We start from the raw sequence: 27919 nt of genomic DNA, 5'->3' as shown, positions 1-27919 counted from the left end.
TTCTCAAATGCCCAACATCAGACAACTTTATATTGTTGCATTAAATCAAGAGATTTAATGCACTCTTCTTTGAATAGTGCTCTGGGATCTGGTCTATTTACCTGATAGGGCAGAGTGGACTCTGGTTTGATGACGTACCAATGGGCAGAACATTGACTCAATTTCAACTACTGTATTGTTACTTGATCAGTAAGAAGGCAGAGTTGTTTTTTTTATTCCACAGTTTTCAGGCAACTTATTGGTATGATCCTCTTTAGATAACAAGGTGCAGGGCTGGATGAACACAGCAGGCCAAGCAGCATCATAGGAGCAGAGAGGCTGACGTTTCGGGCCTAGACCCTTCATCAGAAAAGGGGGAGGGGAAGGGGGTTCTGAAATAAATAGGGAGAGAGGGGGAGGCGGATAGAAGATGGATAGAGGAGAGGATAGGTGGAGAGGAAACAAACAGGTCGAAGAGGCGGGGATCTGTTTTTTAGTGATACAAGAACAGTAACTGCCAGAAACACTCAGCAGGTATAAATTGCTGTTGTTCAGGTCAATGTGAAGAACAAGGATAGATTTTTGAGTGCGTCCACCAAATGGTAATCTGCTCAAGCGGATCTTCCACCTTTCACAGAGCCCTCTTTATTTGCAGTCCATTAGTTTTACAGGAAGGGCAGTCGTTACCAAATTCCCAGCCTTCCTGCTACAGTCCTGTGTGGGAAACAGCAGGAGTAATGATTTTCATAATTCTGAAAGAGGTCATATCAATAAAAGCTTGTATTACAGAACTTAAACATTCATCATAGAATCCCTACAGTGTGAAAACAGGCCCTTTAGCCCAACAAGTCAACACCAACCCTTGCAGCATCCCATCCAGACCCATCCCTGGACACTACAGGCAATTTATCATAGCCAATCCACCTCACCTGCACACCTTTGGACTGTGGGAGGAAACTGGAGCACCCGGAGGAAACCCACACAGACACAGAGAGAACGTATAAACTCCACACACCTGAGGGTGGAATTGAACCCAGGTCCCTGGCACTATGAGGCAGCAGTGCTAACCACTGAGCCACTGTGCCACCAAGAGACAAGTAATGGAGCTTTTCATCTTGCACCCTTCAGAACCAGGACACAAGAAACAGACTTGAGAAAAGAGACACCACTCTATGAGAAAAAGATGATAATGCAGCAAAATGTTATCCATCAATCTTAATTCTCAGACCTGACCAATCAGATTCAACCTGCCTGCTCTGAGGATTAAGATTGACAGATAACTGGTCTTTCCATGTTACCAAACCAATGATGATCCAACTCATCAGCACTCTTCTCCCACACTGTATAAATGGTGTCTTTCTTCTTTTTTGGCAAGTCTATTTCTTGCATCCTAGTTCTGACGACAGCAAGATTAAAAGTATCAACTTGTGTGAAATGATGTGAATGTGACAGGCTGCTATGACAGCCTAGGCTGGGTGCATGCCCATGTCCACTCCAGTTGCTAGCTGAGTCACAGTTGCTTGAATGCCATGTGCCAGAAAGTAGACAGGGCAGTAAACAGAAGTCTTCCACCTATCTTCTCCTCTATCCATCTTCTATCCGCCTCCCCCTCTCTCCCTATTTATTTCAGAACCCCCTTCCCCTCCCCCATTTCTGATGAAGGGTCTAGGCCCAAAACGTCAGCCTTCCTGCTCCTATGATGCTGCTTGGCCTGCTGTGTTCATCCAGCTCTACACCTTGTTATCTCTCTTCCACTCAGCCGTTCTGTCACAAGGTGGAAGGTGTAAAGTCTCTCCTGAATTCCCAAAGTGAGAAGGGTCTGAGTCTAATACCATTCCAGTAAGAGCAGGAAGGTACCGTGTAATGAACTATTCAACCACAACGCTATTTCAAAGCATGTCAATAATTATTAAACCCTTTGAAAAAGTATCCTTCAACTGAAAGTGTTAAGAACTATTGTAGAAGTTGATTCAAATACTTGTGTTGAAACTCATAGGTTTGACCAGTTACCCTGGCAAAATTTTCAAGCAGGTGTTGGTTGATGTCTGGTTACATGGCTATTGATGAAGAGATACAGCGCCACGTTCAGTGTGCTGGCACAGCCTGAGGAAAAGAGTGTTTGAGAGCAACAATATAAGATCCAACGCTAAGAGCATGGCTCACAGAGCTGTGGTGTTTCCCACCCTTCTATACGGCTCTGAGACGTGGACTGTCTACAGCAGGTACCTCTAGGCACTAGAGCAGTACCGCAAACGCTGCCTGTACAAGATAGGGCAGCATGGTGGCTCAGTGGTTAGCACTACTGCCTTGCGGTGCTAGGTACCTGGGTTCAATTCCAGCCTTGGGTGACTGTCTGTGTGGAGTTTGCACATTCTCCCTGTATATGCATGGGCTTTCTCTAGGTGCTCTGGTTTCTTTCCACAGTCCAAAGATGTGCGGCGTAGGTGGATTGGCCATGCTAAATTGCCCATAGTCCCCACAGATGTTTGGGTTAGGTTGTTGGACATGGGAAATAGATCTGGGTGGGATGCTCTTTGGAGGGGCAGTGTGGACCTGTGGGGCCAAATGGTCTGTTTCCACACTGTAGGGGCTCTATGATTCTAGTTTCCTTTTAGCAAAGATGAAGGTCAGTGATAATTTGCTTGTCATTTTACCTACTAAGACGCACAGGAAAAAGTAAACTATTTCTCCATCATCAGGAAGCCTGGTGGAGTGAGAAAACTTCCTTTTTACTGGTTACTGCCTGTTGCTTTCTTCATATATACCTGTTCATGGGAAGTGAGTATCATTGGCTGGGCCAGCATTTAGATTGCCAATCCTATTGGCCCTTGATAAGGTAGTGGTGAGCTGTTTTCTTGAACCACTGGACTCCATATCGTGTAGATAATTCTCAGTGCTTTCATGAAAGAAGATGCACCATAATAATCCGGTAATGGTTGAAGAATGGTGATATAGTTCCAAATCAGGCTGGTGCATGGTTTGCAGTTGGTAATCCTTGGGGTGCAGGTTCATAGCTCCTTGAAAGTGGAGTCACAGGTAGACAGGGTAGTGAAGAAGGTGTTTGGTATTCACACCTTTATTGTTCAGTACACTGAGCATAGGAGTTGGGAGGTCATGTTGTGGCTGCACAGGACATTAGTTAAGTCACTTTTGGAATACTGCGGGCAGTTCTGGTCTCCCTGCTATCGGAAGGATATTGTGAAACTTGAAAGGGTACGGATAAGATTTCCACTGATGTTGCCAGGGTTGGAGGGTTTGAGCTATAGGGAGAGGCTGAATAGGCTGGGGCTATTTTCCCTGGAGCATCAGAGGCTGAGGGTGACCTCATAGAAGTTTATAAAATCATGAGGGGCCTCGATAGGGTGAATAGACCAGATCTTTTTTCCCCAGAGTAGGGGAGTCCAGAACTGGAGGCCATAGGTTTAAGGTGAGAGGGGAAAGATTTAAAAGGGACCAAAGGGGCAACTTTTTCACACAGAGGGTGGTGCATGAATGGAATGAGCTACCAGAGGAAGTGGTGGAGGCTGGTATAATTACAACATTTAAAAGTCATCTGGATGGGTAAATGAATAGGAAGGGTTTAGAGGGATATGGGCCAAATGCTGGCAAATGGGACTAGATTAATTTAGGATATCTGGTCGGCATGGATGAGTTGGACCAAAGGGTCTGTTTCCATGCTGTACATCTCTATGACTTTATCTGTTGCCCTTGTCTTTCTAGGTGTTGGAGGCCATGGGTTTGGCAGGTGTCGTGCAGGAATCTTGGCAAATTACTGAAATACATCTTGTAAATACTATATGCTACAGCCTTTATGTACAAGTGATGGAGGGAGTGAATTGTGAAGGCGTAGGTTGGGTCTCCATACAAGTGAGCTGCTTTGTCCTGGATGATATCAAGCTTCCTGAGTGTTGTTGAAGCTGCAACTCATCCAATTAAGTGGACAGTATTCCATCACACTCCTGATTTCTACCTTGTAGATGGTGGACAGTCTTTGGGGATGCAGGAAGGGAATTATTCATTGTAGAATTCCCAGACTTTGTTCTGTTCTGATGCTCACAGCATTTATAATGCTGGGACAGTTTAGTTTCTGATTAATGCTAATGCCCTGGATGTTGGGAGGGTTGGAATTTGCCAGTGTTAATACCATACCTTCTATATTTTATGGCTCAACCCATGCAGAGATCACAGCCTTTGTGTAACAAGTTTTATTTTTGGCGCTTGAACATGTCCACTGCATATTTCACTCTATCTTCCAGCTCTCTCTATAGTTTGCTTGCATTCCCCAGAATCCACACCTAATCTTAACTAATCACACACAGTGCACGTAGATCAGTCAACACAGGATTAACATAACTAAACAAACAATAATTGAATCATTAATCACAATACTGCTAAACTTCAATGGGAGCTGGTTATACTGGTGTCATTCCCAATATCAACTCTGTATCAATGTTTGTAAAAAATAAGTCTGCTTATGTGAACAGTCAGTGTTAGTCTTCAGTTTATATTTGACTTCAAACCTGCTTTGTTCAGCCCTGAAGCATTCAATAGAAAATTGCAAACAGCTTTTCCGAAGATGCATCTTTTGCACCTTATCCCACTCCGAAAATAAATAGGGAGAGAGGGGGAGGCGCATGGAAGATGGATAGAGAAGAAGATAGGTGGAGAGGAGACGGACAGGTCAAGGAGGCAGGGATGGAGCTAGTAAAGGTGAGTGTAGGTGGGGAGTTAGGGAGGGAATAGGTCAGTCCAGGGAGGGCGGAAGGTCAAGGAGGCAGGATGAGGTTAGTAGGTAGGAGGTGGGCTGTGGGGCTTGGGGTGGGAGGAGGGGATAGGTGGGAGGAAGGACAGGTTAGGGAGGCGGGGACGAGATGGGCTGGTTTTGGGATGCGGTAGGGGGAGGGGAGATTTTCAAGTTTGTGAAGTCCACATTGATACCATTGGGCTGCAGGGTTCCGAAGCGAAATATGAGGTGCTGTTCCTGCAACCTTCGGGTGGCATCGTTGTGGCACTGCAGGAGGCCCAGGATGGACATGTCATCCAAGGAGTGGGAAGGGGAGTTGAAATGGTTCGCGACTGGGAGGTGCAGTTATTTGTCACGAACCGAGCGTAGGTGTTCCGCAAAGCTGTCCCTAAGCCTCCGCTTAGTTTCCCCGATGTAGAGGAGACCACAACGGGAACAGCGGATACAGTATACCACATTAGCAGATGTGCAGGTGAACATAATGTTTAATGTGGAGGGTTTTCTTGAGGCCTGGGATGGGGGTGAGGGGGGAGGTGTAGGGGCAGGTGTAGCACTTCCTGCGGTTGCAGGGAAAAGTGCCGGGAGTGGTGGGGCTGGTGGGGAATGTGGAGCGGACAAGGGAGTCACGGAGAGAGTGGTCGGAGAGAGATGTGAGAGACATGGTGGAGGGCATTTTCGACCACTGTGGAGGGGAAGTTGCGGTCCTTGAAAAACGAGGACATCTGGGATGTCCGGGAGTGGAATGCCTCATCTCGGGAGCAGGTGCAGCGGAGGCATCTCCTTCAAATCCTCCCACTTCCTACAGCCTGGAAACTGATATCCATTTCAAGCTGACCGACTCCCACAGCTACCTAGAATACACCTCCACTCCCGGACATCCCAGATGTCCTCGTTCTTCAAGGACCACAACCTCCCCCCGTCGACCGTGTCTCTCGCATTTCCCGCAACTCATCCCTCACACCCCCTCCCCGCAATAACAACGAAAACAGAATCCCCCTCGTCCTCACGTACCACCCCACCAACCTCCGGATCCAATGCATAATCCTCCGACACTTCTGCCATCTGCAATCCGACCCCACCACCAAAGACATTTATCCCTCCCCACCCTTACCTGCCTTCCGGAGGGACCATTCTCTCCGTGACTCCCTTGTCCGCTCCACACTCCCCTCCAGCCCCACCACACCTGGCACTTTTCCCTGCAACCGCAGGAAGTGCTACACCTGCCCCCATACCTCCTCCCTCACCCCCATCCCAGGCCCCAAGAAGACTTTCCACATCAAGCAGATGTTCACCTGCACATCTGCTAATGTGGTATACTGCATCCGCTGTTCCCGTTGTGGCCTCCTCTACATCGGGAAAACCAAGCGGAGGCTTGGGGACCACTTTGTGGAACACATACGCTCGGTTCGCAACAAACGACTGCACCTCCCAGTCGCGAAACATTTCAACTCCCCCTCCCACTACTTGGATGACATGTCCATCCTGGGCCTCCTGCAGTGCCACAACGATGCCATCCGAAGGTTGCAGGAACAGCACCTCATATTTCGCTTCGGAACCCTGCAGCTCAATGGTATCAATGTGGACTTCACAAGCTTCAAAATCTCCCTTCTCCCAACCGCATCCCAAAACCAGCCCATCTCGTCCCTGCCTCCCTAACCTGTCCGTCCTTCCTCCCACCTATCCACTCGTCCCACCTCAAGCCCCACCCCCACCTCCTACCTACCAACCTCATCCCGCCTCCTTGACCTGTCCGTCTTCCCTGGACTGACCAACCCCCATCCAAACTCCCCACCTACACTCACCTTTACTGCCTCCAACCCCGCCTCCTTGACCTGTCTGTCTCCTCTCCACCTATCTTCTCCTTTATCCATCATCCATCTGCCTCCCCCTCTCTCCCTATTTATTTCAGAATCCCCTTCCCCTCCCCCATTTCTGAAGAAGGGTCCAGACCCAAATATGATGCTGCTTGGCCTGCTGTGTTCATCCAGCTCTACACCTTGTTCTCTCAGATTTTCCAGCATCTGCAGTTCCTACTATCTCCAGACCCAAAACATCAGCTTTCCTGCTCCTCTGATGCTACTTGGCCTGCTGTGTTCATCCAGCTCTACACCTTGTTATCTCAGATTCTCCAGCATCGGCAGTTCCTACTATCTCAGCTGCATGAATATTGCATCTTTTATATATAAGACTGTTCTAAGGTACTTCGCAGTTGCAAATAGAATTAGGAGGGATAGCAGGAAAGATGATGAAAGCACCATTGAGAGATAAGTGAGGTGAAAGATGTGAAAAGACAGAGGGATTGTGGGCAATGCAGGGCATGATGGGTGAATTTGCCACCACTGACAGTAGAGATGCAGGCTGCATGGGAAAAGGAGGTCTGGAAGAGTGTATATATTTGTGAGTGCCAGGAAGACTTTTAAAACAATGCACTGGGGATTGACAGGGAGTGGGAAATTAGCTGAGTGGGATGTTGTACCCAGCATGACGTAGGTAGGTGGCAGTATTTGTGAAGTGCGAGTATCATCCATGTTCAGTGAGTCAAAGAATCATTAGTGTGGCATTCTCACAGAAATTTGGAGTGGTTCTTACAAGACAAGGAGCGGGTAGAAAGAGGAGACTGGTCGAAATGGAAATGGTGAGCAAACGATCACAGCAGAGAAAACCTTAGTCATCAAATTTGGCTCCCTAGCTCCATTTTAGTTCATAGCTCTGGACACCCTCCCTGTGGGATGAGTGGCTTCCAGCTCCCTTCAGCTTGGCTCAAGCATCAACCCTGACTTTGAATGTGGGTGGAAGGCAATCTGTCATGTGTGCAATGGGTGTACCAGAAGTATCCTACTTGGCCTTGTCAAAAGGCCAAACCATCGTTGTGACTGATCTAATGCAGTTATTCCAAACTTGGTCCACCGAGTGCAATTGTTCGTCTTTCAGACATGCATCAATCGGGCTCCTGTCTGGTCCTACCGAACCCCTCCCCTCTGCCCCCACCCCCACTGCCTGCCAAAGAACCAGCCTTTATCAGCTGCTAAGGTGATTTGAACTAAAGCCTTGCAGCAGTAAAGTTTGCAGATGTCCTACTGAGTGCTTCTGGGGGTTTTGTAATGAGTCCCCAGATTTGGCAAGGAATGTTGCTATCCTTACAGAGAACACAGAGGATTTAGTGACTGCTCAGACAAAGTCTGCAAGCAGATCGAGGAACTGGACCTGCAGAGTTCAGGTCGAGTACAACAGCAACAGGGCAAAGGAGAGCGAACGTGGGGTGAACAGCAGATAAATCCCTGAGGAACAGGGTCAGTCAGAGCGAACCTGGGGGTGAACAGCAGGATAAATCCCTGAGGAGCGAGGTCAGTCAGAACGAACATGGGGGTGAACAGCAGGATAAATCCCTGACGAAGGGGGTCAGTCAGAGCGAACCTAGGGGTGAACAGCAGGATAAATCCCTGAGGAACAAAGTCAGACAGAGCGAACCTGGGGTGAACAGCAGGATAAATCCCTGAGGAACGGGGTCAGTCAGACCGAACCTGGGGGTGAACAGCAGAATAAATCCCTGAGGAGCGAGGTCAGTCAGAGCGAACCTGGGGGTGAACAGCAGGATAAATCCCTGAGGAGCGGGGTCAGTCAGAGCAAACCTGGGGGTGAACAGCAGGATAAATCCCTGAGGAACAGGGTCAGTCAGAGCAAAACTGGGGGTGAATCTAGGGGCGGAGCTCCAGAGGTGATGTTACGAGCTAAGCTTGGCTGCTCAGGGACCAGGTTTGCACACTGAGTGAGTAATGTCTGCAAAGAGATAAGGTGCTTACTTTTTGTAGTTGTAGTCTGCTACGAATAGAGAGTGGGAGTGAGAGACCTGAGTTTGGTAACTGGTAGATAATGGTGTGCAATCAGTTCCTGGATTATTGTCTGTAGTTGAGGAAGTTGATTTATTCTACAAGGTTCACAATGGCAGGAGAACACAACCCCATGGAATGCTTCATCCATTTTGGTAGGAATAACAGTAAAAGGGACTATTACTTGAACGGTAGAAAATTGCCACATGTTGCTGTGCAGAGGGTCCTGGGTGTCCTTATGCATGAATCACAGAAGGTTGGTTTGCAGGTACAACAGGTAATTAAGAAGACAAATGGAATATTGTCCTTCATTGCTCGAGGGATTGACTTTAACAGCAGGGAGGTTATATTACAGCTGTATAGGGACTGGTGAGGCCACACCTGGAGTACTGTGTGCTGATGTTGATCTTCTTTCTTGAGAAAGGATGTACTGGCACTGGAGGGGTTGAAGAGGGGATTCACTAGGTTGATTCCAGAGTTGAGAGGGTTGGATTATGAGGATAGGCTGAGTAGACTGGGATTATATTCATTGGAATTTGGAAGAATGAAGGGGGATCTTATAGAAACATATGAAATGATGAAGGGAATAGATAAAATAAAAGCAGGGAGGTTGTTTCCACTGGCGGATGAAACTAGAACAAAAGGGCATAGCCTCAAAATAAAGGGGACCAGACGTAGAACTGAATTGAGGAGGAACGTCTTCACCCAAAACGTCAATCAGTGCAATTCTCCGCCCAGTGAAGTAGTTGAGGCTACCTTATTTTTTTAAAGCTAAGATAGATAATTTTTTGAATTACAAACGAATTAAGGGTTATGATGAGAGGGTTGGTAAGTGGAATTGAGTCCATGAACAGATCAACATGATCTTATTGAATGGCAGAGCAGGCTTGAAGAGCCAGATGGCCTACTCCTGTTCCTGGTTCTTATCTTCTTCTCCTGCAATATGTAGGAAATCAGGGATGTTTCCAGTCTTCACTGAGACCACGTATGCAGAAAGTGTGTTCAGCTGCAGCTCCGATTTGCTGTATGGAGCACCTGGAGCTGCAGATAGACTCACTGTGGAGCACCCATAAGGCTGGGAAAGTTCTGAATGGAATGTTCTCTATCTGCTCAGAGACATCCTTGATCCTGACACCAGGGAGACAACACACCACGTGCCCCTGACTATAGCTTCCGCTATCATTACCGCTCACCTACACTTCGACCCTCCCCATACAACAGTGCAGGAGTTCCCTATGGCCATTCCCCTCTCAAACAGGTGTACCATGTACCTGGTCATTACGCCTGAGTTCCAGTGATGGGAGCATGAGCAATGAAGCAGCACAAAAGGTGAATATTGCGATTGGTCAGAGATGTCCACTGAAAATGCATTCGCTGACCTTGACCACCTACTTGAGGTCTTTGAACTTATTATGATACAAATACCAAATTCTCGGGGCTAGACTCTGGGGTTGACCTCCATGCCACCAGCTCCAATTCCCTCCCAATGATCTGTCTTGAGGGTCCCTGGTTCCCACAGTAAGATCTTACATCCTGTTTACATTCGAGGAATAAGGCCCTGCGTACCACATCATTGAACAAAGAAGCTCTCTCTCGTCCTTATTATTCAACATGGGGAGCTGCTATGTACAGTCAGTACAGTACAGGCAGTTAGCAGCAGCTCCCTTTAGGGGGGACAGGCTGCCTGTAAAAAAAAAACTAGCTGACCACAGAACATGATTCCAATGCACACTATTTGTGTTCAAGCAGCCAGCAGCTCAGGCCTCACTCAGTTCAATGTTACACTCAGTGAACAAGTTGGCCAAATCTATGTGCTGCCTCCCTCAACAGGAAGGGGTTGCAAATTGCAATTCCGTTCACAGAAAAACATCTTATCAGATTTTAAACTCTCATCACTATTTACCTGACTCTTCGGATATTGTTGGGAAATGAAAGAAGATGAGGGAAATGGCAGAATAAGCCACACTAATGCTGTTGGCCATTCTGGTGTTGAGGAAGAGATAGTAGGCACTGCAGATGCTGGAGAATCTGAGATAACAAGGTGTAGAGCTAGATGAACACAGCAGGCCAAGCAGCATCAGAGGAGCAGGAAGACTGACGTTTTGGGCCTAGACCCTTCTTCAGAAATTGGTCTAGGCCCGAAACGTCAGCCTTCCTGCTCCTCTCGTGCTGCTTGGCCTGCTGTGTTCATCCAGCTCTACAGCTTGTTATCTGTTGTTGAGGAAACCTAGTTTGGAAAAAAAGGCAATAGAGCAGGAGTGTAAGGAACATTGAGGGAACTGAAGGTGTCTGGAATGAATGGCAACACTTATACACTCAGCTGGGCATTGTGAGTTACAACCTACGTCTATAACACTTAATTTTTAACTGAATTGATAATCACTGTATAATCTAGTCAACACAGATCTGAAGATCTCATATCCTGATTTCGTCAACCATAAAATAATCCACTACTAAGAATAGAGGCAATAATGATTATCAACAATGGTTAGGGTCCAATGAAATATCCGTACAATATGTTTTCTTGAGTTCAAATGCCACAAATAAAAGCTGAAGCAATTAAGACTGATTCATTTACAAGGAAGTTAGATAAACACACGAGGAGGGAAAGGATTAGAAGGATATGCTGATAGGATGAACTGGGTGGGAGGAGGCTCATAAAACTCGAACGTTGGCAGTGACCCAGACAGTTACCAGTTATATCAGGAATCCTTTCATTTTGAGACAAAAAGATATAAATTTTCTGTTTACAATTGGCAATACGTTGATCATTTGCTCCATTTACAGTTGTATGAGTGGTGTCTTCCCTTTATACCAACATGAGCACTGGAATAAAGGAAACATTAGCTTCATCCTGCAGAAATGTAGTCGTTTTTGTGGCACAGCAGATAGAGTAGGGTTCTAAGCATCATATTGATGTTATGGTCCAGACAAGACACCCTCAAAATATTTTAGGAAGATAGCCTAGATCCTAACTTTTTCTTATTTTAAAGGTAAATATGAGATGCTGTGTTCCAGATGCAATTCAATTGGTTAAACAACTTGACGTTAAGTGAAGCCCAATTTATTCAAACGCTATTGTTAAAATTCAACGAAAGAAACAGAGACTTGCAATAACTTAACTCCACTGCAAAACTTTACAGAATAATTGATTATTTTACTACTAAACAGTAACTGCTCCGATATAAGCACACCCTTGGTGAAAGGCAAATTCAGAAAACAGAATTGTCTCACATGTGACTCCAACAGCCCAGGTAGAAAAACATGCAGAGCAAATTCAAAGATAGAGCGGAGAAACCAGAAGAGACTCACTGCCTTCCAAGCTTGCTGAGACCCCAGAAATTGCTGGTTAAAAGAACTAAAAATCCTGGTTCAGTGAGAGATCATCCCCACCCATTCAGGCTGCTTTTATTGTTCCAACTATTTTAAACAAAACCTAACACCTCACAAGCTGTTTACTCTAGTGGTTTTGATAGACTACCTAGAACCATTGACTTAAAACCTCTCTTCAAACAAAAAAAAGGATAAAATAACCACTTAAAGCCACAGCATTATCACATTGAATATAGAGCATGTAGTGTTTATTTGACACATGAGCCTTCTCTCACCTATCTCACTCTGTCAGCACATCTTTCTAGATATTTTCCAAATCAACTTGTTCAGAGATGTTATGATACACCTCTAGAGCAGATAGGACTTGAACCCATGGCTTCTAGTTCAGAAATAATGACTCCACACTGCACTACTGAGCCCTTTCTAATCTTTCGTCCCTCACGTGTATATCTCGGTTCCCTTTAAATGAGTCCATGCTATTCTCCTCAACTTTTGTAGAAGTGAGTTCCATGTATTCTCCATGCTCTGAAGAAAGATAACAGGTTTCAAAGTTTAAGTTTGCAGTAGCCTGGATGTGTGTGTGAGGGTATGTATGAAAGTTATAACTTGCAATTCTGATTACTACAGGGCAGCCAGGTTAGACGAGCATCTGTGTTTCCCTGAACATAAGGCGCAGGGGCTGCTTACAGTGGCCAACTAGCACTGAGTCTGAACGAATATCTAATACAGGCAACGACATCTTGAGCAGGTATGTGGGAATGTACAGTGCCAAAGGAAAATCTGCAATCTTAATGTGAAAGAAAATCAAAGAAGGACATTCTTCACACAAAACAAGTCAAGAATGCAGCATTCACTGCCTAAGTATCAAGTGAGTAGTTTTGAATGGGGAGGCAATGGTCTGTTAATCCAGAGACCCAGGTAACATTCTGGGGACCTGGGTTCAAATCCCACCACAGCAGATGGTGGAATTTGAATTCAATAAAGTATTTGGAATTAAGGATCTAATGATGACCATGAATCCATTGTCGGTTGTTGGGAAAAACCCATCTGGGTCACTAATGTCCTTTAGGAAAGGAAACTGCCATCATTACCTGGTCAGGCCTACATGTGACTCCAGACCTACAGCAATGTGGTTGACTCTGAACAGCCCTCTGGACAATTAGCGATGGGCAATAAATCCTGCCTAACCAGTGACGACCTCAGTCCGTGAATGAATAAAGGAAAAAAAGATGAAATAGATGAAAAAGACAGCAGAAAACTTGGATTCCATTGTCATCAAAATGATTAAGGTTCATAGACTGAATAGTAAGTGCCTCTTCTTGTAAAATATACTAGATTCAAACATATTCATAGACAATTAATATAGCAATGTGTGGAAGAGGTGGATGTGGACACAATTACAACATTTAGAAGACATTTGGATAAGTACATGAATGGGAAAGGTTTGGACGGATATGGGCCAGGAATAAGCAGGTGGGACTAGTTTAGTTTGAGATTATGTTCGGCATGGACCCATTGGACCAAAGGGTCTGTTTCCTTGATGTGGCTCTATGGCTGTATGTGGGAAAAAGTGAAAGAAAGTTAAAACAAGACAAATAAAGGCATGAAAGAAATTCAATTTAGCGTTGAGATTTGTTACCCACCCCATCAGCACATTTAATTTGTAACTACACTGATAGTCACTCCTTGTGGGAGAGGGACCAACCTTGAACAAGTAATCACACAGATCTCCGCTTTGCTATCACAGTGTAACCTATTATAAAATAGGTCACGGCCAAGGATTAGTAGTAAAAAGGATTCTGTGTTGGTTTTATTCAATAAAACACCAGCTCTGAAATACCTTCTTGAGATTAATTGCCATGAGTAAACATATTAAGACATAAGTATAATCACCTTCTCTAGTTGTTACCTGAATTTTTTCTTGAGAAAAATCCAAGTTACTGTTTAAATATTGTATTTTGTTAATCATAAGCTCCGTTTACATGCAATCCTTGGCATTTCCAAACCAAGCACTCGGATAAGGGGAGCATTGTCTTTGTTATGTACATAGGTTCAGCCAAGTCTTAATGGCACTTTCACAGCAAAACAGAAAAAGTGAGTTCCAGACAATAATGTTAACTTGCAGTAGCACAATATTTTATTTGGGAAGGATATTGTAATATTCATTCTTGGAAACACAGTAATAAACATTCTGTTTACGCTCGATTCAGTTCGAGGCAGTTATACATATTTTATCAATGTCATGTTCAGCCTAACTTATGTTCATTTCATCTGAAAAAGAGCCGTAAAATTATAGGAGATAAAGAAACATTAGTTTTAATCTTGCCCACTTCTTTAAACCCGCTCATTATACTGCATTAAGTGTTTGCATACTTTAATGACACAGTTAATCTCAATGTCAATGGGTTTTGAAATTTACTGTGATTCTACTTCAAGTTAAATCATGACAACAGGTCAAAGAGTGCAGGTTCAAATTAGGCAAAGACAGATTTAGAACTGATATCATTAAACTCCTCTTTGTGTAAAGGGTGAACAACAGTTGGAATGGATTTCTCTACAGGGCAATGGAGGGTTGGAATCAATGTTAAAATGAAAATGTTGGAAGGTCAGAAGATGAGGTTGTGTGCTGAATGGCTCTCCTCTTGACTCTCCAAAGTCTGTCCACCAACCACAAGTGTGTGATGGAATACTCGCTATTTGCCCGGGATGGGTGCAGTTTCAACAACACTCAAGAAGCTTGACACCATCCAGGACAAATATTTGGCACCCTACTCATCAAACTTAACATTCACTTTGTCCACATTCACTGATGTACAGTGGTTATACAAGATGGACTGCAGAAAGTCACTAAAGGTCCTTCAGCAGAACTTTTCAAACACAAAATCTAGAAGGGCAAGGGTGACAGAGGAATGGTAATATCACATGTAGGTTCCACTCCCATCCTGACTTGTAACTACATCACCACTTCTTCTCTACAGTTAGGTCAAATTCCTGGAACTCCCGTACGTGAAACAACACAGATGTCCCATACCACACAGACTGCAGCAATTCAAGACGACAAGCCACCACACACTTCTCAAGGGCAGTTAGGGATGGGACACACATGCTGACCTAGCCAGCAATATCCAAATATCATGAAAAAATAAAAATGACCTGTAAGGTAGTTAGATTTCAGAATGGGAAGCTCTACAGGCTTTTCTAGATTAATGAACTCAGATAGTGAGAATTGCCTTCCTCATCCATTTTTGTCCAATTACTACATTTGACTATGATATACTGAAAAAAAATGACTTTCCCACATAGGACCTTTCATGATCTCAGGATACCACAAAGAACTCTCGAGCTAATTAAGTACTTTTGAAGTTCAGTTATTGTAATGCAGTGAAAACATTTCCCTCACAGTCCCTACCAGGACCATTTACATTCATATATAATTCCTCTGGATTGAAACTGCCTAGCAATGTTTAAACAGTTTACAGGAAGATATCATATAGGCACCTTTCCAAATTCATTTCAAGTTAATGTTATCATGGCATTGGGAGTTACAGCCTGCCTCTATTCGATAATTAAACTGATAGATGCACCATAATTGAGTTTCAACTTAGATCTGGAGGTTTGATGTCAAGGTTTGATCTAGCAAAAACTAATCCATGGCTCAGAGGCAATACTGATACTTTACATGTTGAAATAAGAAGCATTTCCATCTCTGTTGCTTCAGTGCCACAGTTAATTGCCTCAGAAAGAGAGAGGTAAATTCTTCAAACAACGCTGTCAGATCTCAAATCTACGTGTTTTTTACAAAGCTATCTGGAGATTAGATTATAATTGTCAAAATTTTGTTGACAAATCCAGAATTAGCATCCGATAAAGGCGACCTTGGCCATAAGTCCTTTAGATAAAACTAAATTAGATTTACAGATGGGAAGTGCAGTGTTGGAAATGGATAGATAAATAATTGTTGCCGTTCCACTTCCAACTACGGTCATTATTCTGAATCTCGGCACAGGAGCAGTATCAGTTTATGTTGTATTCTGATCACTGTCAGCTGTAGAAAGTCCAAGTGATGTAAGGGGAAAGAAAATCATAAGGTGAGACTCAAAACCCTGATAGCTACATAGGTCAGAAATGGTGCTGACTTGGAGATATTCCTGGCTTTACAGTAGCATTTCTGCACCTGCGTCAGAAAGCTATGAGTTCAAGGACCGCACAAGAGAGTGCCGTTAATTGGAGCTGAGTATTGCAGTGCTGAATTCTGGGCTTATGAAGGGAGAGTACCACTTTCACAATGCCCCCCTTTGCATTGGCCTCAAGCTCACACTCCACACCAACTGAGCAAAAGATAAGTGCTTCCCAACACCTCCCCAACCACCACCATTTATATCCCAACTTCCCACCCCAAAACCCAAGGGAGGCTGATAACCTACTCACATGAAAAGAGGATTTGCCACGAGAAGCAGTGCAGAGCCGTGATCTGCTGGATGTAAAATCAGTGGAGATAATAGGAGGCATCACATGCCACTGGATATGGAAGGGAACAAGAAACACCAGACCCTCATCAGCTATCATTGTGGCTAGCATTGAGGGAAGACTCGTGCCAGCAATTAATTCCGTGAGCTTGTCACAGTGACACTACTTGGTGTCCCCAGGGATAACACGGTGTGGAGCTGGAGGAACACAGCAGGCCAGGCAGCATCACAGGAGTAGGAAAGTTGACGTTTTGGCTTGGGACCCTCTGAAGCTGCCTGGCCTGCTGTGTTCCTCCAGCTCCACACTGTGTTATCTCTGACTCTAGCATCTGCAGTTCTTAACTATCTCTGAGTTTGTGCCCCCAGGGTTTTCTTAGATCCAACAATGCAGATGTAACAATTTTGAGCCCTTATATAGTAGCTTTCAGTAAGGGCCACATCCAGAACCAGTTCAGACCAGTTCAAGATTGGCTCGAACTGGTTTTTTATGAGCTGTTGTCCTTACACTCTGCTGGAAGTGAACAATAAACTGGTAATGAATTGTCAGCAAGCCCATCAGGTTTCCCAGATGATGAGTTGGCACCTGCCCTTCTCAACAGAACCAGCTCAGAAATGTATAACTGGAGCATGAGGATAAATTTGGCATTCATGTAAACTAATATGTTTACTATATTCTGCATCACAAAAGCACCTCAATCATGGACCTTGCTTTTTTTATATTCCCTTATTATCCATGAGTTAATGGGAGGTGTCTTTTCCTTTGGGTGAGGGATTTCAAGACTAGGGAGCATGCTTTTCAGGTGAGAGGAAAAAGATTAAAAAAAAAGACGAGTGGCAATTTTTTTACATAGAGAGTGGTTCGTGTGTGGAACGAACTTCCAGAGGAAGTGGTGGCTGGGGTGTGATTACAATGTTTAAAAGACATTTGGATAAGTGAATGGGAAGATTTGGGAGGGAAATGGGCCAAGCACAGGCAGGTGGAACTAGTAGAGTTTGGGAACCTGGTCGGCATGGACTGGTTGGGCCGAAGGGTCTGTTTCCGTGCTGTATGACTCTATGACTCGCACCTAAATCTGTCTGGGTTGTACAGCCTGGCTGACATAAATGCACCAACTCCCTATTCCCACTTCTACCCCACACTTCCATACCCCAATCTCCCAATTCTCCACTCCCATGCTCCACCACATGTTCATGATTACAGCTATTACTCAAAATCCTCCAGCAAGCACCCCCCCATCTAATTTACCTTCCACCTTCCAGCAACTCCCCAAGATATCACCTCCCTCTGCTCCCCCAGCCCAGAATAGTTGTAAGGGAGGAAGGCCAAGTCCAAACAACATGTCGCTAGCCTCAGGAGAAGCAACAGCTGACATTGAGAGAGTCTCGGGTGGGTAGGGTCTACGCTGCCAGAGTAGATCCACTGGGGTGCAGGGGGGGACAGTGCACATTCTGAAGGGTTTTAAAGGACCATACAGAACTGCTCGGGATTGTGGGGCTCTGGTCCAGCACACCCCAATCACTTATTTTCAAAGGCATCAAATCTGCCCAAAGGAATTCAGAAGCTATAACATCTCTCCGACTGAGTATAAATCTCGAAAAGCATTTTCAAGTAATTTTTGAGGCAATCAGATACAATTCATATTTCAGATATTTTAAACTCAACACCAGCTCAACAATAGTTATGGGTCAAAAACAGAAATGTTTGGAGTTTATACATAGAATCCCTACAGTGTGAAAACAGGCTGTTTGGGCAACAAGTCCACACTAACCCTCAGAGCATCCCACTATTGCCCATCTAATCTACACATGACCAATCCACCTAACCTGCATATCTTTGGGCTTTGAAGGAAACTGGAGCACCTGGGAAACACAAACAAATGTGGGGAAAATGTGCAAATGCCACACAGATAGTCACCCAAGGGTAGAATTGAACATGGGTCCCTGGTGCTGTGAGGCAGCAGTGCTAACCACTGAGCCACCATGCTGCCCCTGTCTGTGCTGGAGTCTGCAACATCTCAGGATGTCCGAGGATAGGAAGTAGAGTTAACCCTTCCAGTCCCTTCTTCAGAATAGTTATGGAACTGTTTAAGAACACAAGTCTGTGGAGCACCTGTACGATTGAGAAGGTACTGATTCTTTCGCCATTTGCTTGGCTTTTACTCAAATCTGTTTTCTGAGCATTTTCTCCAAAATCAATTGTCACCAGTGGAGATAACATGCGCATTTCATTTTATATGTTTGTTCCCTTTCTCAGCCCAGAACAAAATTTAGAAAAGACTAGAATAGAAATTTATTGTCACGCGTACTTTTACATGAAAAATACAGTGAAAAGTTCCATAAGTGGCCCACCACAGTGCCTACATCAATGACCTAAGTCATACATAATAATTTTAAGATAGTAAAATTAAGACAAAATTCATCACAATTCAGCAAACGGCTCCTGGGCTCCGGGAAAGCCAATTTAGGAACAATGGAAAACCCTGAAGACGCAGCCGGGATGAGATTGCCACGCTGGGCTACTGGATACTAGGCCGGAAGCCTCCACCAATGAAGACCGCCAGGACCAGCCATGACTGCCACTCCTGGATGAGACAGTCTGCCAGGCCACTGGTTACATGGACGCCAAGGATGAAGAAGACATCCACACAAGGATGAGACTGCTCCCCCCCCAACCCGAGACAAGACTGCCACACAGAGATACCGCAACGCCGGGCCGAGACCATCTTATTTCTCCTTCAGGTGGCCAGGCCTAGCGCCGGACATGGTGCCTAGCCTGCAAGTCTGGGCCTGGGGAGTCAGCCTGCGACCTGTTCCTTGCTCACCTGGAGACCTTTGGCAGGGGGTGGAGCTGTGTCTGGCTCATCCCAGTGCCAGCGCTGCTGCCAGAGGCCGAAAAGAAAAAGAAAACAAAGAAGGAAGGAAAAAAAAGAAACGAACAAAAGCAAAAAGATGAAAAAAAATGGCACATTTTTACTTTTATTCTGAGTGTTTGTCTGCACATGTAGAGACATCAAATTCAACAGAATGACACATTAATCCAGAGCCCCTTCGTTCACACACATATTCATATCAAAGATGGACTATGTACATTTGGGTTGATTATTGACATCTGCTGATCCTTATTAAGTCTACAATGTGTCAGTGGACCAGAAATAAAATGGAAAAATATACACTTCACTGAGTACTTCTTCTAACAACACCACCAGTAATATTGGCAGTACCAATAGCAATTCAAGATGGCGAAGGGAGTAAGGTAGGAGGGGATGAAGCTCCTGGCCTGTCCAATGTCTTTCTCAAGACCAACCACATCCATTTTTTAAAATTTCATTTTCCTTCATTTATATTTTGAATCAAATTCATTGTTTCTTCTTTCGGTGGCTGCGGTGTTGGAGAGAGGTGGTGGGGAGCTGTTGAGCAGTGAATCTGGTCAATTTGTCGTGGCCGTGGCAGTCGCGACTGTTCCAGCGTTGATGAAGTGGGATCAATTTTTTTTTTCCTCTGACGTTCTGGCAGCATCTGGGACGGCGACAGAGTGAATGATCTCTCGGTCAATCGGTTCTGGGAGGTTGAGGTGGGCCCCGGTCCTTGAGAGTTAGGACAGTGTCCTGGCTATGGCTGCAGCTAGCATGTTGGCAGTGTTGGCAGAGACGGCATTCTGGGTCTGGTCAATAACAGCAGGGGCTGCTTTAGCATGCTTTCTCCTTGGTGTTACAGCTTCAGGGAATGGTTTGGCAGCTGTGGTGTGTGGTGGCATCCTGTAGCCACTTAAGAAATCAAGAAGCCGCATATGGAACAAAAATGTAAGTTGTTCTAACTTTGTATGATTTATTTCTTTTTATAATCTATGTAATTAAAATGGCCCCGGCTTCTGGCAACGTATACACATTTTACTGTATTTTCACAAATATACGCAACAACAAATTACTGTTACCCTTAACACTGTAGTGCCAAGATTGCCAGCTTTCCCAGCTGGGTCCCAATTCAGGAACTGATATTCAGTTACCAGCTCAGAACTGGAGCAACTGGTGGTCAGTATTACCGGAACTTCCTTTTGGGGGGTTTGTCCTTTGCAGCTTTCCCACACGGTTTAATCCAGCTCAGAACATGGTCCTCAACCTTGCCCACACTGATCTTAACTGGAAGGAGTTGGGAAGATGATGGGCTTTCCACCCCAAGCCTTCCTATCCCATCATACAAACACTCCCCATCCCACTTCCAAGCTTATATCCATGGAGTGCATTACATTCTCCCTATAACGTGGCTGATAGGGGGAGACATGGGACTGTCGTTGCTGCTATTAAACCCCAGCATAAATGAAGACATTCAGGGCAAAGAGCAGAGAAAAATAATAATTTTAACATTTTGTAAGGGAGAATAATGGTGAAGGATAAAAAGGGAAGGATTGACTTGTAAAGTTCATATAACAAAAGATATGGTTGTTCTTTGAGTAGGGAAAACATAGTCACAGCACAGCAGGCCAAAGATTAGCTATAGGCAAAAACTCCTGACCAAATTTTTGAAATATATGAAAGTGCTCTGCAAACTACATCAGCAAGATTTGGCATCTCACGCTATTCTGGATTCATGATTGAAATGGAATAATCTTATTCTAAAAGCATTCAGGTTGGGGTGCTAATTGTGCATTAGTTTTAAGTCACAGTTAGATAGTCACATTATCCCATCCAGAATTTACAGAAACACAGCCGACCCACTTCAGAATGCATTGGACTCCTCAGAAACGAGCATTGTGCACAGTAAATGATCTAACTCTTGTTTAATTGTGCGTTTATTAATTGCATGATTTAAAATATTTCTCATTAAATACATTGTGCCAGATTACCATCACGTCAAAAGCAACCAATTAAAATATATATAAACATCAGATGTAAAGTCTTGCAAGAAAGGACAACAGGAAAAATTTTGCACTATTTCCAATGATTGTTTCAATTACCTGCTTGAAGTGCAGAGTAGGAAATAAGCCCGATCACTAGGAAGCAAAAAAGTTGCTCTTTTCCTTTGACCATGGTGAGGTGTTGATTCACTAGTCCCTCGCTGAACTGTGGTTTCACAACAACAGCACCCAGACTCTGTTAATATCTTCAGGAAGGTTTGTGAAGCTCACGAGAGAGAGAGAGAAAAAAAAAATCACACTCTTATTTGCTCAAGAGAGGAAATTGATCCATCTGCTGCTGGGAATGCCTGGGGTTTAAAAATAAACAAGTAAGTGAACAATGAAACTGAAGAATCATTTATTGAACCTAATTTTGTTTCAAAGGTCAGTGACTGCTGATGCTATACAAATTGTATCACTGCCCCTGGGTGGACTGACCTTATTACAGCACAATGTGGCTGCATGTTCCCAGCTGTGGACAGCAAATGTTTGGATGAATGTTCAAAAGGTTTGATCACAACTATAGAACCTGATTTTAATGCAGTTGTCAAAATTAATTTGTGCACTGACCAGCAGCGAATCTTTTAACTGTTCAAATCTCCTAATAATTAACTTAAATTCCAATTTTAAATACAGGCGAAGATCATAAGCAGTAAAGGATATAACTGTGGTTGAAAGAGAAAAATTGCTTGCATGTATGTAGAGCCATTCATGATCCCAGGGTGTCCCACTTTACTGCCAATAAAGTGCACTTAATATACATTCACGATGGTAATGTAAGAAACACCCACAAACCATAATCCTCATGGTCTCGTAGTGCAACTAAAGAATAATTACAGAGGTAAGAAAAGCCTTTACTCAAGAACCATTTTACTACAGTTTCATCTTGCCATGTGGCTATGAGATCCCGTGACATTGTATCATGTCCTGGGATGATGCATGCTGTTTAATCAGCGCATATTGTAATCAGGTATAATCCCTTTATAAAGCATTATTAAGATAGAGATGGTTCAGAAAACATTTATCAGGATGTTCCCAGGAATGGAGGGCTTGAGGAGGCTAGATAGGCTGGGATTTTTTTCACCAGAACGTAGGAGGCTGAGGGGTGACCTTATAGAGGTTTATAAAATCGTGACGGGTATAAAAAAGACGAATGGCAGGTGTCTTTTCTCTAGGGTGGAGGATTTCAAGACTAGGGGGTATATTTTTAAGGTGAGATGAGAAGGAGTTTAAAAAGACATGAGGGACAACTTTTTTACGCAAACAGTGGTTTATATGTGGAATGAACTGCCAGAGGAAGTAGTGAGTGCAGGTACGGTGGCAACATTTAAAAGACATTTGGGGAAGTACATGAAAAAGAAGTATTTGGAGCAATATTGGTCAGCAGCAGGCAGGTGGGAGCAGTTTAGTTTGGGATTACGGTCGGCATGGACTGGTTGGACCGAAGGGTCTGTTTCTGTGCTGCGTGACTCTATGACCCGATAAACATAGACTTAGGAGACCATAGATTAGAGAGAGAAATGACTGGTGGCAGTTTAATCTGAGGTTTACCATGGAGAGATTTAGAAGAAGATTCCTTCATAATAACCTCAGCTGAAGCAGGAATCTAACTCACACTGTTAGGCAACACTCTGCTTCATAAAGCAGCCATCCAGTTATCTGAGAAAATCAAGCTCCTTACTTAAAATTTATTCATGGGCTGAGGGCATCGCTGGCTAGGCCAGCATTTATTGTGCATCCCTAATTGCCCAGTGGACAGTTCAGAGTCCATTGTATTGCTGTGGGTCTGGAGTCGGCCACATCAGGTAAGGACACAGATTTCTGCTCCTGAAGGACATCTGTGAGCCATTTGGGTTTTTGCAACAATCGACAGTGAATTCATGGTCATCATTAGACTCCTAATTCCAGCTCTAACTCCATTAACAAATTTGCCGACGACACTACCGTAGTGGGTGGGATCTCAAAAAACTACGAGACAGAGTACAGGAAAGAGATAGAGAGCTCAGTGGCATGGTGTAAAGAAATAAAATCTCTCCCTCAATGTCAGCAAAATGAAGGAGCTGATCATTGACGTCAGGAAGTGGAGTGGAAGACGTGCTTTTTTCTGTATTAGTAGCGCTGAAGTGGAAGTGGTCAAGAGTTTCAGGTTCCTAGGAGTATATATCACCAACAATCTGTCCTGGCCTATCCATTTCAGCGCTACAGTAAAGAAAGCACACCAATGCCTATATTTCCTCAGAACGCTAAGGAAATTCGGCGTGCCCACAATGACTCTTACCAATTTTTATAGATGCACCATAGAAAGCATTCTGTCTGAATGCAACACAGATTGTCATGGCAACTGCTCTGCCCAAGACCGCAAGAAATTACAGAGCACTCTGAATGAAGCCCAGTCCTATACAAAAACCAGTCTTCCATCCATTGACTCCATCTAAACTTCCCACTACCTCGGGAAAGCAGCCAACATAATCAAAGACCCTTCCCACCCCAGTTATACTCTCTTCCGCCCTCTTTTATCAGGCAGAAGATACAAAAGTTTGAAAACACAAACAAACAAGTTCAAGAACAGCTTCTTCCCCGCTGTTATCAGAGTTATGACTGGACCTCTTATATATTAGAGTTGATCTTCCGCTGCACCTTCTCTGTAATTGTAACATTATATCCTGCATTTTGTTCTATTACCCGACATAGTTACGTAAGGTATGATTTGTCTGGATAGCATGTAAAACAATAGTTTTCACTGTATCTTGGTACAAGTTACAACAAGGAGCAAAGTAAATGAAAAATCAGAGTGGTATTGAATTCAATTCCACCATCTGCCATTGCAGGATTTGAACTTGACTGCCCAGAACGTTATGTGGGTCTCTGGATTAACAGTCCAGTGATAATACACTAGGCCATTTCTAGCCAGACAAGCAACATTCTCTTTATATGCTGTAAATTATATTGAGGTAAATGACCAGATCCTCTGTTTTAACGATGTTGGTTTGAGAGATCATTTCTAAACGATGTATATGAAGGAGTCAAGAAGGAGAAGTTGAACAATGCTAAACATAAGTTTTAAACAATTGTAAACCATGATTTTCAGACTGGAAGGCGGGATCAGAAGGGAACCCCAAGAAGCCCACAAAGTCAACCGAAACCTGATCATCTGAGACTCCCGAACACTGCCCTCAACACAGATAATGTTTTACATGAGTCCTGTACTCCATATTTATTCTGTAATTTGCCATTAGCTACTAAATTATTTTCTGTTGCTGTGTATCATAAAATGATCAATGATTGCCCTGTTGACCTTGGGATAGCTGACAGTACTGCCCCAGACATTCCGATGGGCAGAGAATAGTTGTAGACAGGAGAAATGCAGAAGACCGTGCTGAGACAACTGACTCCGTGGAAACTTCCCAGGAAAATTAAGCTTCCAATGTGGAATCCTACAGGATCTGGAAACCTCTGAAACAGCCCCTTCAACTTGTCGAATTCAGGGGTTTTCTACTCATTTAATATTCATAGTTACCCAGGGAAAGTAAAAGGATTAAAAACCAACTCCAGCTCCTTGCTAAATGTTAAACTGTACCCATGACTCATCACAAGTACTCTCCCTGTCCAATCTATACCCTTGAATACCACTGACGTTTCCACACCCATCATCCCCCCCCGAACAGCAAGCCCCTCGCCTGCCAGATGAGGTAACCATACTCCACTGGGTCCAATAACACCTCTCCTGACATGCCCCTGCACTCATCCACAATTTTACACACAGCTCCCTGGCAGACACCACTTGCCCCTTTTCGCCTTCCCCCTCCCTCTGACCCAACACAGACCCAATCTACACTCCCGATCGCCACGACTTGCCCAACACAACACGCTCTTCCTCCCAGGCCCAACACTATATACTAATCCAAACTGCCCACTTAACCCTGATCTGACCCAACACCGCTCAGGTGACCTGACCTAACAACCTCCCTATACAGTTGGCATCACGTGCCCCCCCCATCGCCCCCACCAAACTGAGTCCAATGGACAACCTTCTTGAACTGGCCCAAATCAACACCCTCAGCCTGTGACCCAACTCAGACCAAGACACTCCCTTGTCTGATCTGATACCCCCTGTGATGACTCTGATTTGGCAACTCCCCCTTGAAATGACAACATCATCACCCACTCCTCACATCACCCCAATTTTCAATCCTATCAGGGTCAGAAATAGGGTCCTGATGGGAATCCTGGGGTTTGTATCGTTTTGAGGTTACAACAGAAGGTCACTGGAGTTGTATCAATAGTTGCAAATGATTTCCAGGATTGTGACAAGGTTTGGGGCCACCAATCAGATGTTTGAAAGCCATTTTTGTTTATCTTAAGAAACAAATTAGGAGAAATTCCACAAAGTCTTGCGGAAAATTAGATTAGATAAACAGTGCACTATGATTAAAAGACTCAATAAACTCTGTCTAATAATTAGAATAATTTAGTGTCGAGTGAAGCCTCTGATCACCTTGAAGTTAGGCAATAAAATGTCAATTGTCGTTGCAACAACAACTTGTATTTACGTAGCATTTCAAACATAATGGAAAATTCCTGGCCACTTTTGACAGTTTCATGCAGCAAAGTATGAGACTGAGCCAAAAAAAGAGATATGAAGTCAAATGGCCAAAAGCTGGTCCACAACTAACAAATCATATCCAAGCCCTGCAGTTCTGCCACATTCAGTCATGGATTTGTCAGAAGGAGGTCAGGTCTAACAAATCTGGTGGAATTTTTCGAGTTGACCAAGTGTGTAGATGAGTGTAAGGCAGTTGATGTAGTTTATATGGATTGCAGCAAGGCCTTTGACAAGGTGTCACATGGAAAACTGACAGAGAAGATAAAAGCTCAAGGGATCTAGGGTAATTTGGCAAATTTTCTTCATGACAGGAGACAGAGGTGGTGGGAAACAATGTGACTGGAAAACAGTGTGCTGTGTCATAGCGCAGGGAGCAGTGCTGAGTTCCTTATTGTTTGTGAAAATTCAGAAATGATGGAGTTGGGAATGTGGAGGGAGTGAATGCTAAGTGAGGTTGTAGATGACACAAAGTTTGGCCGGGGGTGACAGCGAGAAGGAAGGCGTTAAGTTGAAGGAGGTTATAAACGGATAGGTCAGATAGATAGGTCAGTGGCAGATGGAGTTTAACCCTGATAAGTGTGAGGTGATGCACTTTGGAAGAAGGAACAAGATAAGGAAGCATTCAATGAGGGGCAGCACACAGAACAGAGGATCTTGGGATACTTGTCCATAAATCACTGAGGGTAGCAGGATAGGTTATGGTTTACAGGATACTTGCCTTTATTAGTCAGGAAGGAGGTCATGTTGGAGCTGTATATAACTTTGGTTATCCACAACAGGAGCACTGGGTTTGGTTAGCTCATTTGGCTGGATGGCTGGGTTGTCATATCAAAAGTAGGGGTTCAATTCCTGCACTGGCTGAGGTTACCACGAAGGGTTCTCCCTCTCAACTTGCCCCCTTGCCTGAGATGTGTTGACCCAGTGCGTGTTTCACTCTCTAATGATAGAGAAGCCCTATGGTCTGGTAAGACGATGGTGACTTTACCTTCTATTGTGTGCAGTTCTGGTCACCACACGATAGGAATGATATGATTGCAGTGAAGGGAGTGCAAAGGAGATTCACCAGGATGTTGCCTGAGATGGAGCATTTCAGCCATACAGAGAGGCTGGATGAGTTCAATCAGACCTGATAGAGATCAATAAGATTATGACTGTCATAACATTCAAGGCTATGGGCCAAGTGTGGGAAAGTGAGACTAGTGCAGTTTGTAATGTATTTTTGACAGTACAGTCTCAATGGGCTGAAGGGCCTCTTCTGTACTGCCTGATTCTCTGACAATTAAACAACTCACTGCAAGAGGAAGCTCTGCAAATATTCCCATCTTCAATCTGCAAAAGTAAGGCTGAAGCTTTCACAACAACCTTCAACCAGAAGTGCCAAGTGGATGTTCACCGATGATTACATAAGGTTCAGCACAACTCCTTCATGAGTCTATATCTAAATACAATGAGACCCGAACAATATCCAGGTTTGGGCTAAAAAGTGGCAATATTCATGCCACACAAATGCCAAGCAATGACTATCTCCAATAACTGAGAGTCTAACAGTCATCCAATGACATTGAATGGTATTGTCATCCCTCAATTCCCCAGCATCAACGTCTGGGGTTACTAATGGTCAGAAACTGAACTGAACTGGACTGGCCAAATAATTAAAGTGGCTACAAGAGCAGGTAGGAGGCTAGGAATACCGCAGCAAGTAACTCACCTCCTCACTCCCCGAATTCTGTCCACCATCTACAAGGCACAAGTCAGGAGTGTGATGGAATACTCCCCACTTGCCTGGATGCAGCCCCAACAACACTCAAGAAGCTTGACACCATCCAGGACAATGCAGCCCGCTTGATTGGCACTACATCCACAAGCATCCACTCCCTCCACCACTGACGCTCAGTAGCAGCAGTGTGTACTATCTACAAGATGCACTGCAGAAATTCACCAAAGATCCTCAGACAGCACCTTCCAAACCCACGACCACTTCCACCTAGAAGGACAAGGGCAGCTGATACATGGGAACACCATCCCATTCAACTTTCTCTAAAAGTCACTCACCATCCTGACTGGGAAATATATCAC

At 44.3% G+C, this 27919-nt stretch overlaps 1 protein-coding gene and 1 long non-coding RNA gene across 3 annotated transcripts in view; one reads left to right on the top strand and one right to left on the bottom strand.

Annotated features, from left to right (window-relative positions):
- The window catches only part of susd2 (sushi domain containing 2), a 109829-nt gene extending 88392 nt beyond the window's left edge, over positions 1 to 21437 (bottom strand). For both annotated transcript variants that reach the window (XM_020513477.2, XM_048611180.1), the window contains exon 1: positions 21301 to 21437. In XM_020513477.2, coding sequence (XP_020369066.2) covers positions 21301 to 21373 — 73 coding nt within the window. In that variant the 5' untranslated portion in view covers positions 21374 to 21437. The remainder of the gene's footprint in view (positions 1 to 21300) is intronic.
- Positions 19512 to 25707, top strand: LOC125485920. The gene is made up of 3 exons (XR_007264621.1): positions 19512 to 19602; positions 20064 to 20149; positions 24329 to 25707. It is a non-coding gene; the product is annotated as an uncharacterized LOC125485920 (long non-coding RNA).
- The last annotated feature ends 2212 nt before the right edge of the window (positions 25708 to 27919 follow it).

This window comes from Rhincodon typus, chromosome 24, assembly GCF_021869965.1.
Source record: "Rhincodon typus isolate 14 chromosome 24, sRhiTyp1.1, whole genome shotgun sequence".
NCBI classification, from domain to species: domain Eukaryota; kingdom Metazoa; phylum Chordata; class Chondrichthyes; order Orectolobiformes; family Rhincodontidae; genus Rhincodon; species Rhincodon typus.
Note: the sequence above shows the minus strand (reverse complement) of the source record. Positions and strands in the feature narration are given on the sequence as shown.